The 18,619-nt window shown below is 37.4% G+C and overlaps 1 protein-coding gene across 1 annotated transcript in view; it reads right to left on the minus strand.

Moving 5' to 3' along the window:
* LOC107732169 (uncharacterized) overlaps positions 1-18,619 on the minus strand; it is a 36,282-nt gene that overhangs the window by 11,069 nt on the left and 6,594 nt on the right. Inside the window, exon 3 of the mRNA XM_016543439.1 lies at positions 7,049-7,155. Within this exon, the coding sequence (XP_016398925.1) occupies positions 7,049-7,155 (107 nt within the window). The remainder of the gene's footprint in view (positions 1-7,048; positions 7,156-18,619) is intronic.

The raw sequence follows: 18,619 nt of genomic DNA on the forward strand, positions 1-18,619 counted from the left end.
ATGTGGCGATTAATTAATCTAATTAATCGCAAATTAATCGCACATCACATTTGGCTGAGAAATTACTCCCAAAAGATCATTTAAAGTCATTGTTGTATAAAGCATCAAACAAACATTACAAAAAGTAGCTTCAGCAAGAAATATTTTGTCTGATAAAATTACATATATTCTTTTGGACCATGAGGGTGAGTAAATGATGACACAATTGTCATTTTTGGGTGGGTGAACTACACCTTTAATAATTTATTTTATTAATTTTATTATTATTACTATGGAAATATGAAATTATTTCTTTCATGAAATGATACTCTAAATAATAAAATAAAACTGCCAGTAGGTGGTGGTAAATGTCTTAAGTCATCAAGTCATTTATTCATTCATTTGATTCGTTCAAATGGCTGATTCATTCAGGAGTGAAGTAAATGGTTCTTTATGAATGGTCCATTGAATCATTAGGCTTGTTCGACTAATGAATCACAATCAGACCGATCGGTGTGTTACATCAAAGTACCGCGAGAGCAGACGGCTCCTTATGCTTTCGAATCGCTCTCGCGTACTTTGATGTCGTACACCGATCGGTCTGTGCAGCGCCACTTCAAATCCAATGTGCCTATGGCCAGTGGTTCAACGCGCCAAATGGTTCACCCAGTTCGTTCAAAACATGCATTAAAGTCCCTTTGTAGTCAATGTTATCCTTTAAAACTCATCTTTGATCATCAAAATGACATTTAAATGTTTTTTCTTGTGAAAATTTTCTCATGCCTTAAAATAGCTTGAATGCAACTCTACACCCTTGCCTCATTTACTATACGTGGATCTATGAATACACAAATTAGCCCCGCCTCCACTCATAACACACATCAGCCAGCGCCACTAACTGAACTGTAGTAAATGCGTTACAATGGACAACGAGAATACAACGCGAAATATTGGTTTAATTAAGCCATATGTGTTTGAACCAGAAATAAGCTGGTATGCTCAACGTAAGCAAGGAGATGGTAGGGAATACAAATTAGATATTTCACCATATTAGGATCTACAGCCTATTTTATTAAGTATGACGTCTTGTCGCAATTTTGCGACTTTGGCGCTTAGAGGGTTAAGGATCTTTCATTTCAATCTACAGGCTAATGAGAATTTTTGAATGAAAAACCCTGACCTTGGCCGCTGCACGTTCATGAGACTATTCGCGTCACAATTTACTCACACACAAAAAAAAAAAGTTGAGAAAAAGATTAACAGGCTAAAACTGCGACATGAAAAATGCCTAGAAATCCTACAAAAAATAGAATATTAACTTGGAATGTTTAGATTACATTTAAGGAGGTGTGCATTATGCCATAAATAAAACGACAGAAAAGGTGGCTTATTGTTGAATTTTATAGGCTAGGCCTAGTTCGAACACAGGGAAGCCGTGGCCTAATGGTTAGAGAGTCGTAACCCAAAGGTTGCGGGTTCGAGTCTCGTACCGGCAGGGATTGTAGGTGGTGGGGAGTGAATGTACAGCACGGATAATGACTGATAAAAGGGTTTTTACTAGCGGACAACTACAGTGAATACTGTAACATTCGTTAAATTTACTTACTTGACGATGTTGTGTCCTCAATCCCTTGAAGACTCAAATGCAGCCAAGTTTGTGATTCCAAATCGCACCCGTGATCATACGCGTGTGACGTGTGGATGCCAATGCGGGAGAGGTGCGTCTGACTCCAGGCTACATTTACACTGCTGCCGCGGGTAATTATTCAAGTTAGCGGTTCTAAATACAAATAAATAAGCACTAACAGCACATGACCGTGAAAATAGGGGGAAATATTAACAGTTAGCGAAACATCTACAGAAAAAATATAACTGTTACCGGATTAACCTGGCTGCCTTCTCACTAGATCAGTGATGGGCAAACTTGGCCCTTCCAGGCCACTTTCCTGCAGAGATTTGGTCCAACCCTGATAAAACTCACCTGCCTGTAGCTTTCTAGTAGTCTTGAAGACAATGATTAGCTGGTTCAGGTGTGTTTGATTAGAGTTGGAGCTAAACTCTGAAGAAAGTGACCTGGAAGGGCCAAGTTTGCCCACCCCTGCACTAGACCCTCTGCTTTGCAGCACAGTTAATGATATGCCAAGGATAGGATCCCTTGACGCGATTGGTTATTGAATTGTGACGTAGCAAAAAAAGGCTGTTTCAAACCGCATTTCTGTGACTGCCTTTGGGGAAACTACAGTTTAAAGGAGAAAATACTCCGCAATGGTGTTGATAAATAGATTGGCACATGGTTTGTCTAAACGCATATTAAAAACACCACAGACAAATAAACAACAAAAAAAAAACAACAAAAAAAAAAAAAAAAAAATTTTTTTTTCCCTACTACAATAATAAAACCAAGGTTAATTTTCGTAAGGATGTGCCTTGTGTTAATTATTTAAAAAAAGTTATTTTTAGATATTTTCTTGTAAATGTAAACTTTAATGCATTACCCCCAACACTGCACAGTAGAATCTAGTGAAATTAGACAGATGAAACATGGACAAGATTGTGTGCTTCAAAAGCAAAAAAAAACTTGATTTTCACCACAGGGGGACTTTAAGAAATGAAAAGCCGCTGTGTGTTGCTCAGAGACTAACAGTTCTGCTCTGTCTTTATATTTTAGTTTCAATTAAGTGGTGAATTTACCAACACCGCAAAACAGCACCAGAGAAAAAATTCCGCGGGTAAAATAGTTTGTCTATTTCCTGTTGCTGGAATTAGATGGTTGAGATGACTGCAGAGATGGATTCTACATTTGTGAGATGGACACACTCCTGTTATTATCAGTTCATGGGAGAAAAGGATAAGAATGCATAGTCAGATGCAATTTGTGCGACACCAAACTCTCAACATCGAGAAATAGCACGAGTAAAACCTGGAAACACCTGGACTGGTGCCACTAACACAAAGCTATCGGAGAGAGCTGCGGGGTCGGAGAAGTGAAAAAGGCGGCGGACGAGTGCAAAATTAAGTTCAACTAAAAATAACAAAATCTGTTTTTATTAAATCATAGTCTATATATAAAATTAATGAATATGTGAAATATTTGACTTAAATAGCTTAATTAACAGATTAACAAAACGAAAGGAAAAGGCAGAGATATGCTGCCGAGTTTGGTTCACTGGCCATTTGTTTGGCACGGCACTCTACGAAAGTCCACGGAAAGGAAACCGTGATGACAGAAATAAAAGTAAACGCATTGCAGTTTCGAATGATCTGTATGACCAAAAATGACGGAGTATTTGTGTTTGTTTCCGCTATTCGACTGCGCCAGCGCCTCATGCACACACATACAGCATTGCAAACGTTGCAGCCTGTTCATTATCAGAATAAAATGCAATAAACCAAACATATAGATACACTGGTTAATTTAAATAGTGCGTACTGCATAGTAAAATCCGTGCCGTTCAGCCTGAGCTCGGGCCAAACACACATTTGCTCATGTGACGAGGATGTTTTTTTAAGCGCATTAAGTAAGCCTGGTTTACATAATAAATAATAGTTTAGCATAATAATAGTCATCGCAAATATGGACACATTTAATTGGATTAATGCTTAATGAGGTAGACTGCGCGAGAACGCCGTTTGCTTTCAGTTTCGCATTGAATTAGCCTAATTTTGGCTTGTTTAAGCAACTTATATTTTTCATTCTTTTCTTCTGAAACGTTCAAAATAGTCTATAGGCTAGATATTGTGTTTATTGTTTGTACATTGTAACATTTCGCTTTATTTACCGGTGTTATTTATGAATGTAATAATGCGGTTTGTGCTTAGATATGCGTTTAACCTAAACTACAACGTAACATTAATGTAGACCTACATACCGGTATCTAAATATGATTTTATAATTTTATGCTATAGACCCTCCACTGGACGTAGAATGAGCAGCCAGCAATAAACTACATTTTGGCATTTTATTACTAATACTTCTGTGGATATTTTGGTGAAAGTAACTCAAAAGTAGTGTAACGCATTACAATTCAGAGACAGTAATATTGTAAACGCAACTAATTACTTTCAAAAGACCGTAACTAATATATAATGTATTACATTTTGGAAGTAACTTGCCCAACACTGCTACTCCTTTTTAAACTGTGCTCTTGTATTCAAATTAAGTGTGGACCACTGCTGCGCACGTGCCGAGATACCGATACAGAGACAGCTGTAATGATATTCGTATGCTCAAATCTTTGTGACGATACATCGTTGTATCGAACACAGCCCTATACTAGGTTCCATCACGCAGTGAGTTGTTGCCCTGCCCATTATTTGTCATCGATCAACTGTATGAAATGTCAGATGACCCACATTGGTCTGGGGCGGGGCAAGTGCGTTAATTTTAACGCATTATTTTTCACAGTAATTAATCTAATTAATGCGTTAAATTACCAGCCCTAATATACACACACACAAACACATTTTCCATTGGCCAAATAGTATTTCATTTGTTTTAAACAATTCAAATCAAATTAAATTTATGCATTATATAATATTTCATAATATTAAATTTATTTTTCCAAGTTGTATCCTTCTAATACAGTGGTATTTTTCATAATGTTGTGGAGATTCAATTAAATTCAATTCAAGTTTATTTGTATAGCGCTTTTCACGACACAAATCATTGCAAGGCAACTTTACAGCAAATTAAGTTTCTACAATATTTAGTGGTAGCTTATCAGTGGTGACTGTCAGTTAATGTACATATGGCAGAAATGTACGGAAATGTGCCTTCACATGACGTACACCTCTGTGCTGCTGCGGTTGTAGAGTAAGCTATTATCATTAGACCTATTCAAACTGGACAATGGACTGTTCGACCACCGAATCCAGCTGTATCTGCCATAATATCGAAGTAAGTGCGCATCATTGTTCTTGCGAAAAAAATTCTCTCATAAGATGAGATCTGCAGTTTAGTTTAAATATGAATTATAGCACTCCCCGCTGTCATTAAAGCATGCTATGTTTCCATAGCGCATCCACTACAAATATGTCTTAAAGGGGTCATATGATGCCCATTTTTCCACAAGTTGATATGATTCTTTAGGGTCTTAATGAAAAGTCTAACATAGTTTGGTTAAAATTTCTCAATGGTAGTGTAAAAACACCTTTTTTTTTATCTTGTCAAAAACCGCTCTTTTCAACTCAAGCCGTTTTTGTAGCATTTCCCTTTAAATGTTAATAAGCTCTGCTGACCCCGCCCCTCTCTTCCGAGCTGCTCTCAGAGAGACCGTTTACTTCAGCCGCATTCATCGTGAAACTTGCTAATTAGCACATTATTAGGAAAGCGATTTGCAAAGATTCATTACAAAACATTATACTCACTTCTTCTGTAGATGAGACTGGATCATGAATGATTTGCACGAACAGACTCATTTAGGCAGATCGGGGGAGCATTCCCATCAGAAACAATGTAATCCACTGCGAGTTCAGCGGCTCAGATGTCGGGAGTAAATGACGACTGCTATGTTTTATTACATCAACAACAAAACACCTCAATCGCTCAGGAGTCATTCTTGTCTACATCTGCACCGGAGGAGAAACAATGGCGGACTGATGACAGTCACTCAGAGACAGGCATCCGAGATCGGCTCGATTTGAGAAAGGGGAAAACATTTAACGAGAATTTTAAAAAAAACACGGTGGATTTTTATCATTATAGGGTGGTTGTGTACACACACTGCCAACAAACATTTCAGTTCAAACAACTTGTAAAAATGCATGTAGCATCCTATGACCCCTTTAATTCAAATCATTTTTTTAAATAAATCCAGATACGTGCATGGAAAACAGCGTACACACATTTCTATGCCCATATTGTGCATACGCAACGTTTATACATGAGGCCCCTGGTTGCTATGAGATTTAAAAGATTTAAAATAAAGAGGCCTAAATGGTCAGCAGTACTATATGGATAACATACCATTTTTTACATCTATCAGTTCTTAAGGTAAGGAACAGACAGGTTAAACCCTTCAGGAGTTTGTCAGTTTTAATGATAATATTACCTATATCAAGACTAAGGGTGTTTTCACACCTAGTTCGTTTGAGCCCTCGTTTTATATAGGCTATATATTTTTTTTAATTATTATTATTATTATTATTATTAATAAAATGATTATTTTGTAATTTATGTAATCTTCGGCTAACTGCGCATTAAATTATTTAATGCATACATTAAGTATTTTCGTCGTGAAGGCAAAGAACCAGCCGACGCGCAGCGGAGATCTAGCATTCTGCCCACTTTAAATCAGACACAGAGACGTAGTGCGGTGAGATCACATGTATTTGAATGCATGAATTATATTATTGATTTGAATTATAGAGAGAGAGAGAGAGAGAGAGATGAAAGTTGAGTGTGTGAATTGTGTCTGTGCATCTCATTCTGCAAAAGTTAAGTTTCGTTATTAAGTTTCGTTTAAACATCAAATTTTACCCCCTAGTTGCTGAGAAATCTAGCGATTCAGTATCAAATCTACTATATTAATAAAACTTGCTCTGTAGCATTGACAACAAGTGTCCATGCTCGTGAATATTTCCGTGTGTGTGAGCAGCACTATCTCCGATCTGTGTCTCTGCGAGTGATGTGTGTGCTCTTCCTCACCCCCTTTTCCAGATCAGACTCCAGCATTTCACTGCTGCACAGAAAGCTGGAGTCTGGGTTCTTATGAAGTTGTGGTATGAACAAGAAAGGGTCTGAGATCAATTAAGTGCTGAAGAGGGCTAAGAAAAGAACTAGGTTCTCTTTTGAGTCAACAATATTGTGAACACCAAAAGGACTGAGGTCACTTTTGGCTAGTTCCCGTTCTGGTTCATTTTAAGCGAACTGGGGTTGGTTTAAAACGAACTACATGTGAAAACACCCTAAAATTACATGCAGAAACGGAATGGGATTGATGAATATAATTTAATTAAAATGTCTAGTATGGAAATGAGCAAAGCAAAGAAAGAATTAACCAGTCTGTCAAGGTGACAACTCGTGAATATTAGTAACATGGCATTTATGGTACTGCTAAAAAAATCTTACCCAATTTGAAGCATAGCAGTCTTTGAAGTAGATCCTCAGCAGCATTGATGGCCCATGATTCCTTCTGATGCATCTGCACTGCTTTTGTGAATCTGCCCATTCAGGCTCTGCAAATATGATTTGAAAATTAATTTCATTTAAAACATTTAAAAAAAATGTTGATAAACAGAATGCACTATCACATTCGATATATCACGCCCACTTTTTAAGCAGCAATGGTTCTGGAAGTATTTTTCCCCATTCATTTTTCCCATAGGGATTTAAAAAAATAAAAAATAAAAAAAATATTTACAGCATTAAAAGCCATGAATCAGGCCAAACAGCTATAAGGTGAATCACAACATTACAAGGTTAATCATTGCCACAGCCATATCACCCTGCAGCCCAAGACTGTTTCCACACTGAAGCCAAGCAGGGTTGAGCCTGGTCGGTACCTGGATGGGAAACCACCTGGGAAAAATAGGTTGCTGCTGGAAGAAGTGTTAGTGAGACCAGCAGGTGCTCACCCTGTGGTCTATGTGGCTCCTAACACCCCAGTATAGTGACAGGGGGACACTATACTGTAAAAACAGGGATTAAAGTTCAGTCGCTACGACGGATTTCCGTCAGTTCAACCAATCATATGAAATTAGTATTAATAAATTAATTCGTACTACAGAGGTGGCACAGAAGAACACAAAAGTGGCTTGTAGGTACATTTTCAGACGTTTAATGAGGCTCAGAGGTAGCATGAGTGCAATTAAATTCATAAATTCATGTGGAGATTAATGTTTTAAATATAAAATTGAATACAGAAATATGATTCAAATAACGGCAATTATACGCTAAAAATTAAACTAAATCCGCCAGCAGGTGGCGGCAAGTCACTGATTTCATCACTGAATCATTCATTCGAACGGCTGAATCATTCAGGAATGAAGCAAGTGACTGTCTTTATGAACTGACGGAAATCCGTCGTAGCGACGGAACTTTAATCCCGGTGAAAAAAGCACCGTCTTTCAGATGAGACGTTAAACCGAGGACCTGACTCTCTGTGGCCATTAAAAAAAATCCCATGGCACTTCTCGTAAAGAGTAGGGGTTGAACCCCCGTGTTCTGGCCAAATTCCCTCCACTGGCCCGTCAATCACGGCCTCCTAATAGTCACCATCTACTGAACTGTCTCTATCTCTCTCCTCTCCACCTGTAGCTAGTGTGGGGTGAGCGCACTGGCGCCATTGTTCTTTGGCTGCCATCACATCCAGGTGGATGCTGCACACTATTAGTGGTTAAGGAGAGATCCCCCATATGATTGTATAGCGCTTTGGGTGTACAGCAATACACAAAGCACTATATAAATGCCTCATTCATTCGATTCAAACCTTTATTTGAGGCAAAAAAGTATTCCAAAATCAGACAAAACACCACAAGGTAAAAGACAGTATACTTAACGACTTGAAAAGAACAACAATTCTACAATTCTAAGAAACATCGCTAATGCCAATCAAATTAAATCTGATAATGAAGTATAAAACTACTGAAGTTGTTGAGTATACAAAATATAAAATATATGAAAGATATGAAATATCCGCTGAAGTATATGGAAGATGCATACGAATGAAATGTTTCTCCAAGCATTATTTTTCATAATATTATGGTAGTCCGGTAATTCAATCTAGTAAAGACATAAATACTCCGAGACAAGCAATATTTAACTTCTCCATTGTTGTTCAGCCGTAGTACAAGAAGGGTGTGATGGTTGGTCTGTATTAGTCCCGCCCCTCCTCCACTGTGATTGGTTAGCTGACTGAAAAGTGAGTGATGAGTGCTGCGTTTTACCTGAAGTTGAACATTCTTCAACTCGGCGCAGAGAAATAACACCCAAGTGCTCGGAGCGAAAAAGACGCTCAGCACGCTCCTGCTGTTTTAAAAACCCATTTAGAACAACTGAAAAAATACGCTAGCTAGCCTCAGGAAAAAACACTTTGGTGGACATGTGGCCTTACTCGCTGATGAGTCTCGGTCACGCTAGCACTGAACAGTGCTGTGAGATCCATAGTGAAGTGCTTGAATTCAGCGAAAAATCAAATGATCCAGTGATTTAAACTAGTTTAAAGCTAGATGAAATGGCGCTGACAAGCAGGAGGCTTTTCAATCTACAAATTGCCATCATTTACTATGGATTTACTGTAGTAACACTAACTTTACCATTGTATTGTGGCAGAAATGTGGGATATTCATATAGAATTTAATTATATTATTAATATAGACATGTATTAAATATATTAAAGGAATAATGGAATATACAGCATTTTTTGTGATTAAGCTAGTGTTTCTGCATTTATACTAAATGTATTTAGACTACTGTTTTTCATACAAATACCTAGAAACCATATAGTTACATTTTTAAGATGGCATTGTGTTTTTAACTGTGGGTATCATGATCTAAAAGTATGCTAAATTGGAAGAACAATGGTTAATTTTAATAAACCTAAAAAGGTCAGAATGATTACATTTCACCATATAAAAATGAAGTCGTTACAGTTTTTATAGATGTTACTGTTTTGATGATAAAACTTAAGCTACAACTACTGTCAGCTCAAGCTACTGTCAAATGTGTATTTCTAAGAGACACACGCACACACACAAAAAGTAATATGTGACCTGTGCTGGCAAAATGAGTCGGAATGCACACAGGCTAATTTTGAGAAAAAAGAAAGTCATTTTTGTCGAATTTCGGGTTTTCATAAAAATGTGTTCATTAAGTCCCCGTCTAGCTATTCCAATGCTCCAAACAGCAATTAAACATCTAAAATTATCTTTATTTGTACGTTTTCTGAGGAGTAACTTTTCTCTGCTCACTTCTCATATGACTGACATATGAATAGCACACAAAGGTGCTTCCACCAGCGTGCAATCCTGATAAATACACATACGGTCTACACAGAATTCCAGTATTTAAGCAGGCTAGTCACGCAAACAATCTTATTTCTTAAGTGAACATTTAGGGAACTGCTGGGGAAACACTTCTGATGTGTAACATTATATTAGACCTGTGTAGTACAGTAGGTCTTAATATATAGGCCGTCTGTCTCAATGTTAATACAATAAAAGAAAAGGAATCACTCGCTGCTCTTGACTGAACAGCTTTTGTAGTTTTAATAATCAATTTATTTGTAATGAACACATTGAAGTGATTTTTACATTTGATTATTTGTTTTACTTTCTTGAATGCTTTAAGATGTAAAATGAGAAAAGTAATGCACTATTTGTTTCTTGCTGATATTTGTTCTACTGTTTTTTGCATGTGTTCTTTTTAATAAAGATAAAACAACGGCCATTAATCGGCTGTCAGTGAACATGTCAAACTAACGATCAAAGACTACAGATTTTAGCCTAGGATTATAGGAATCTTCTAGGATTTTCAAAATGTGTCTCAGACGACCAAATCGTGGCCAAAATCGTACAGTGAGAGCCGGGTTTTAAACGGATGTAGCTCAGTCATTTTTTTGTCTGATTTCAACAAATCATACATCATTTTTAAGGTCCTTTAATGAATATAGAAAATAACTAACTTTTGAAAATTTTGAAAAGCACAGGTCACATATTAATATTGCAGCCTGCACTGCAAACTGGGCTGAAGATACATGTCAAAGTCATGCAACACAAACCTGTTTCATGATTTGAAGCATTATCACTCATTAGAACATGCAGAAACTAAGAAATATTTGTTTTCTAAAATTTATTTTAAGAAAAAATGACAAGTAAAAAAAAAAAAACTAAGCATTTGTCATGTTCTGACCATAAAGAATAGCTTAAAACCAATTCTGAGAGCAAAAATCTGTCTTTAAACTTGAACAAAATAAAGATTTAACATTTATCAGGATAATTTTCATATTACTGATATGAAAAATTAACATGATAATTTTTTTGGCCATATCACCCAGCCCTAGTACACACTATTACAACCACGGAGCTCACAACAGGCCTGTCTTTAAAAAAAAAAAAAAAAACCTTTTCCTTAAGGAGAAAATGAATGCCATTTTTACTTCCGGAACCTGACTGTTGCACTCTATATCTAACTGGTCTGCAATAACCATTATTGTTCATTTTGGACAGGAATGAAAATAGAGCTACAGTTGTTCAATAGCAACCCTCTACGGACACCTTGGCAATTGAATCACCATTGGCTAGTAAATTTAGTTTACTCACCAGACTGATATATAGGGATGCACTGAATATTCAGCCGGCGAAAATTATCGGCAAAAAAAAAAAATATGGCATTTTCGGCCCAAAAAGAAAACCGGCCCAAAAATATCATCATATCATATCATATCATATATCATATGTGCCGCACCGCCCATCAGTGTTCAGCGTGCAGGTTTCACTCTCCTCATCACTGCACATCTGATTCTGTTGCACGGAACTGAATAAAAATAATATATTGATATTTAATAATAAGGTAACACTTTACAATAAGAATCTATTAGTTAGTTAATGTAGCCTATTAACTAATAGGGGTGTAAATCGGATGGTTCGTCACGATATCGATTCTTATACCCAACGATACAATATTTGCAGATACTTCAAAATTCTACACTAAGATTTCGATACAGGACAATATTGATCGATATATCGATATGATTATATTATATAACTAATTTTAAACAACCATCTACATTATTAACTCACAAATACAACCAAAACCTATAACATGAACATTTATCTTAAATTTTCACATCTTGTTCCTCAATTGGGACATTCACAACAAAAAAATTGGCCTACACTTTTTTTAAAATAAGAAATTAATTGGGGGAAAAAATTAAGTCACACACAAGATCACTAATCTTAAGATATGACAACAGTCAAGACAGTCTTTCAGGCTTCTGTGCTAAAATGTGCAGTGTGTAAAATAATGTAAATCCTCATTAGGAAACACCACAAACGAGGTACTCCGTAATAATCAAATGTAAAATAACACTGCATATTCTTCACTGTATAGATTAAATATAGATGAATCCTTATAATAAGAGTAGTTCAGTCAAAATCAGTGAAAGTTTTTTTTTTTTGACATTAGTTTTGTTAGTCTACTTTCACTTTAAGAATGAAAGCACAGATCCAATATACTGTACTGATACACATGCATTTTGTTCTCAACTGTTTACGTTAAGACATAGGCCTAACCGACTGCGTTTACTAGGATATTCACCAAGGCGCATGTTGGTGTAATTTGGTCTGTATTTGTTTATCCATGCACAAAAAAAGTGGAAGGGAGCTCAATTATGTATTAGCGCGCTGTCGATGCGTCTGTCTGCATGCGCGTGTCATTGCGCGCTAAAATATTCTCACAAGTGCTCGACAATTCCGTCAACTATCCAGAGCGTCTTTTACTCTTATCGTCTTTTACGCAATGCATGCATTGGCGGTAATGCATAGACAGACAGACACAAAATGTGGACAGTGTCAAAATAAGGTGCCTATTTATACTACAGATATTGATATTTTACGTGTAGCATCGATACATCGTATCGTTAGACATTTAATCGATGTATCAATCAATATTGATGGATCGTTGCACCCCTATTAACTAACATGAACAATACATTACAGTATTTATTAATCTTTCCTAATGTTTATGAGAATACAGGTTGTTCACTGTTAGTTCATGTTAATTCAGAGTGCATTAACCCTCTGGGGTCTGAGGGTGTTTTGGGGGCCTGGAGAAGTTTTGACATGCCCTGACATTTGTGCTTTATTCAGATGCTTATAAACATACTGTATAAATGGCTACAGTCTAATAACACAGTAATCAGCACAAACTGGGCTACAATAATATGTGAGCAGCATGTATGTACATGATTGTGTTTTTGAGAAAGCAATGTTTATGCGTGGTTGGTGAAAAACTAAAAATTTTAAATCACTTGAATAAGGCCATAAAACATACAGAACATTTGTTCACAAGACTTTTGAGAACTGGATCTTGCAGCCTAGAGTTGAGTGAATGAGTGAACAGGATCATTTTCACATTTTGAATGAAAATTATCCTGTTCACTCATTCACAGAAAACAATATATTAATTAAAATTTTCTAAGTCACTTTTTGTATGGAACAGCTGTATGCGAGGAGGCGTGAATGATCATGAATAATAGTGTGACTCACAACTGAGAAGACAAAAGCCCACATAATGAGCCTTTCAGTCAGGTATGTGACGGAGAGGAAAGATTTACAAGAAAGAATGTGAGGACAAAAGAAATATATGTTTTTTGTTTGTAGTTTATTTAGAATATATTCAAATATCACACAAAATAACTTGAGATTCACTTGTAAGTGCAGATAAACCGTTTATTAGGAACAAACAAACACAAGAGTCAAGAAGTCATGGGTGCAATATCCAAAGACAAAGCAAACATGGTGACATATATATATATATATATATATAGGCAGGCTACATTACGAAGCGATTAGTCAACAGAAGAGACAGACGGCAGCGCGTGAGTGTTTTGCTTAATACTTGTTTGTAGATCTGTGGTTTAAATTATTACTTGCTGCTAGGAAGGAATTTTTTTTTTTTTATATACCTATTTCTACTTTGTATTTTCGCTCTAGTTTGTATTTGTGATTGCACTTACTGGTAATTATAATAATTGCCGTCAGAAGGAGCCTGTTATTTTTGCATTGCTCCCTTCCTGCACTTAAGTGCGAACTGTAGTTTCTATTGGAGCAGTTGCCCTGCTATAGGTTATTGGCTGTGCTAATTAGAAGGTGGCCACAGCTGTTTTCACTTTAGTGTCTTAATGCAGAGTTCACTCTGCACAATTTTAGCCTGATTTTTCACTCGCCGACATGTTTTGCGAAATCGCAGACAAATGCCTGAAATCTGAGGCAAATCGGTGCTCGTTCACGCAAGTGACAATCACGCAGTGTGAATTATCAAAGACGCGGTACTATTTATTCGGTCTTTTCGCTTATTCGCAAATAATTTCGGTTGTCGAACATTCGGTGCATCCCTACTAACAACTGTTAACAGGCACAACTGTCAATTTTAATAATGCATTAGTAAACGTTGAAATTAACATTAAGATTAATAAATGCTGAAGTATTATTTATTCGTTCATGTTAAAGTAGTTAACTAATGTTAACTAATGAACCTAATTGTAATGTGTTACTAATATTAATATTAATAATAATAATAATAATAATAATAATAATATGTATTTGTAAAGCACCTTTCTTACACTCAAAGCACTACAACAGTATAAAACAAGAACAAAAGAAAGAGAACCAGCCGATCGGAGAGACCGAGATGGTGTGGACACTATAACCAAATTACAAATATACTCTGGGGCCAGCCCATGTACTGCTTTATAAGTTAAGATAAGAACTTCAAAATCAATGTGTGATTGAACTGCAAGCCAGTGTAGTTGAGAAAGCACAGGAGTGATATGACTGCGGGATGGTGTAGCCTATAAGTTAAAACACGAGCAGCTGAATTTTGCACATATTGCAGCCTCTTAATCAAATTTGCAGGTAACCCTGCAAAAAGTGAATTACAATAATCAAGCCTAGATGTTATAAAGGCTTGAATAAGCCTTTCTGCATTAGGCATAGAGAGAAACGGTCTTATACGTGCAATATTCCGAAGATAAAAAGCTACTTAAAACTAATGTTAAAAGTCAAAACTAATGTAAAAAAAAAATAAAAAATTTAATTAAAACAATTCCGCACCTGCACAGAAGGGAGAATCTGGCAATCATCCACTGTAAGTTTAAAATTATTACATCTATTTACAGCAGTTGACGTGCCAATCAATAGAACTTCAGTTTTTGAACAGTTTAACTGTAGGAAATTCTGTTTCATCCAGGCCTGTATTTCCAGTAAACAAGCAGATAAAGTTGAAAGTGCAGATGTAACATCAGGTTGAGTACTAATGTAAATCTGGGTATCATCTGCATAGCAGTGATAACCCAGACCATGCTTTTGAATAATCTGCCCAAGAGGCAACATATAAATGCTAAAAAAGAGTGGGACCCAATACCGACCCCTGAGGGACACCCAGCCACAGTGGAACAGTCTTGAGATCTGTTTGCACCAGAATAGACAAATTGAGTGCGTTCTGAAAGATATGATTCAAACCATTTTAAAGCTATACCAGAAAGACCAATCCACTTATGTAACCTGTCCAGTAGTATAGTGTGACAAATGGTATCGAATGCAGCATTGAGCTCTACAGTGGGGAAAATATTTATTTGATCCCCTGCTGATTTCGTAAGTTTGCCCACTTACAAAGAAAAGAAGGGTCTGTAATTTTTATGGTAGGTTTATTTTAACGGATAGAGACAGAATAAAAACCAAAAAAACCAGAAATAACACATTATATAAAGGTTAGAAATTGATTTGCATTTCCGTGAGGGAAATAAGTGTTTGATCCAAGCAAAACATGACTTAGTACTAGGGCTGTTTATCACCAGCAAAGTCACGATACAGAGGCCACGATACGATACATATCACGATACGGGACTGTACTGAATTTCACCTCAGAAGAGTTTAGAAAAACAGCTGTTTATTAAACACTGCATACTATAGTGCCATTTCTAACTATTGGCAGAGCAGGCAGTTGACCTCTGCATTATGAAGGGCCTCCATAACTGTACCACAGGACAATATAGGTAATGGCATATGTTTCATGTTTACATTGTGCACTCCCCACCAGGTACAATATTCTGATTGTTTGCATCTTGTTTCTAAGCCCATAAATAATGTACTCGTTCTAATAAATTAGTTTTTTTTAATTCAGTATCATTATTATTGAGTTAAATTAAAAAGTCTTACAAAATTACTTTGTAATGATTTATTATTTTATTAAATAATACAAAGCACTTTCGGTTTCAGTTTTCAGCCAAGTGAATCCAGAATTTTCGGTTTCGCACCGGCCCAGAATTTTCATTTCGGTGCATCCCTACTGATATACGTGTGTGTGTGTGTGTGTGTGTGTGTGTGTGTGAGAGAGAGAGAGAGAGAGAGAGAGAGAGAGATATGGGTCAATGACGTGATGAATTTTCTGTCCGAATGCATTTCAGTTAAAAATTGGTTTAAATGCATAAAAAGGATGCCACATATATGAAGTACCTCACTGTACTCACTTTAACTTTAAAAAAAAGACATGAGTTATTTGCACCGATCTATATACTGTATGAATCACTGATACAGTATACAAGTTATGCTCAGAGTCCAGAGCCTCGATCATAACATTATAACACAGGCACCTTCCGAGCAGAGACCTGCACTATCGTGGGACCCAACGCAGCAGAGTGCAGCGTGAGGCAACACTTGATGGGCGAGTGAGGGTGGGCAGAGACTCATGTGTGCAGGATGCGAGAGAATAAGGGTGTACTCACACTAGGCAATCTTAACCGTGCCCGAGTGCGTTTGACCCCCAAAGCCCGGTTCATTTGACTAGTATGATCGCTCCGTGCCGCGCTCGGGCGCTTTGTCTAGCCGTCCCTGGCTTGGTTGGAAGAGGTGGGCCAGAGTGCGGTTCACTTTAGCTCGGGCGCGGTACACATGTAGTGTGAGAGCGCAGAACATATCATACGTGCAGCATGATTGCGTGAACATTTCGGAGCGGCAAAAGTAATAGATCTGTAAAGCAATATATTGTGAGAGGGCCATGCGTTACAGTGTCCCAAACAACTCAAAATCATAAACCACAAAGTTAACAAAACGATGCACTCCACTGTGCTGAGCGAGAACGCTTCTCTGTGGTCTTCACTAGGGCTGCACGATAAATCGCATGCGATATTTAATGCGCATCTTGTCAGTAAAGCCGGTTCTGTAATCAGCGGTAAATCTCCATCACGTGCGTGCTTTCACATGAAGCAGCATTTACTACACAGAGCCGATTTCTTCCTATTTCCCACTTATGAAGTCGCGATTACGAGCATGTTGCATCCTTTTCTGTTAAAAATAACAGTAAACAGTGGTTTGTGAATGCTGATGCTTAGCCTAAATAATTTTATCGGGAGCGCTCATGTGAACATTGCTGCAGTCTTAGGCCCACCCCAAATGCGCTCATTGGTTGAGACGCGTGATGACACCCATCCCAAGCCAGTACGGTTTCTCTTTAACAGTCCAAAACACATTAAATAAAGTGTGCGCATCCATAAAACGTGCCTCACACGGCTCCGGGGCATGAATAAAGGCCTCCTGTAACGAATCCATGCCTTTTTGTAAGAAAAATATCCATATTTCAAATGTAATAAACACTTTTCTCTCACTTCTGCCGACTGTCGTATGCAGAAGTGTTCCGGCAGATGATGTAGGACGTATGTGTTGCACGCGCACACCTCTGGGATATGCTAGTCTCACGAGTTTAAGGAAGCAAAGTTTCCTTATTTTAGCAAATGAAAACCAGTCTCCTCTTAGCTTAAATCGAAATCCTCTAACATTTTTCTTTACAAATACTCGTTTTGTGCTTCCAATTCATGACCGGCATTTTGTTCCCTCTCCACGTTCGTCATTAATCACGCAACGCCACCGTCTTGCATCATCCGCCGGAACTGCTTCCGCTTATGACAGATACCGGAAGTGAGAGAAAAGTGTTTATGTTTGAAATATGAATATTTTTCTGACAAAAACGCATGGATTCGCTACAGGAGGACTTTATTCATGCCCCAGAGCCATGTGAGGCACGTTTTATTATGGATGCGCGCACTTTATTTAACGTGCTTTGGCCGGTTAAACAAAAACACCCGCTGACTGCAATGATAGAGCTTAGAAGAGCCAGGACAATTTTTAATATAACTCCGATTGAATTCGTCTGAAAGAAGAAAGTCACATACACCTAGGATGGCTTGAAGGGGAGTAAAACAGGCTAATTTTCATTTTTGGGTGAACCAACCCTTTAAGGTGCACACCTAAATGGTCAGATACATGCAAAAATGTGTCAATGCAGCACTTGGTGATTATTAGAGATGCACCGACTGACCGGCCAGTGATCAGAATCGGCCGATTTTTCGCATGACCGGTGACCGGCTGGTTAGTCTCTCGTCTTGCCGATTCCAAGCCGATCCTTTTATTGCCAGCGGCGCCGACAATGACATCACAGCCACGCACACACTCACAGTCGCGTGTAAACATGTCGTTTCACGTGAGAATGATTCCAATTTAAATTGCATTCAGTGCAAACGGCGACTGATAATGTATTTATGTAGTGCCAGATGAGGCTTGCACAGCCTGAGTGAGTGTGTGAGAGAGACAGCACACACAAAGTAACTCACAGAAATGTATAGATGCATACTGCGGTAGAAAAAAAAAAAAAAAAAAGATTTACAAAATATGATTTAGGTAAGCAACATTTTACAGCCATGATGTTTCCCTGAATATCAATAACACGATTGCAATGTGACACTGATTTTATACAATAGTATTTCAATAAACAAGTTAAAATAAAGTGACTTAGATTTTAGACAAAATATTGACTGTTTTTGCTCAATTTCGCTGACGAAAACAGTTCCGATCAAAGCCACAGCAGAACTGTGTTGTCTCAGAGCAATACAGCGGTGTTTCGTTACTGAATGAATCCACGTTTTTGAAC

Source organism: Sinocyclocheilus rhinocerous, unplaced genomic scaffold (assembly GCF_001515625.1).
Source record: "Sinocyclocheilus rhinocerous isolate Xijiao unplaced genomic scaffold, SAMN03320098_v1.1 scaffold1541, whole genome shotgun sequence".
In the NCBI taxonomy this organism is placed as follows: Eukaryota; Metazoa; Chordata; class Actinopteri; order Cypriniformes; family Cyprinidae; genus Sinocyclocheilus; species Sinocyclocheilus rhinocerous.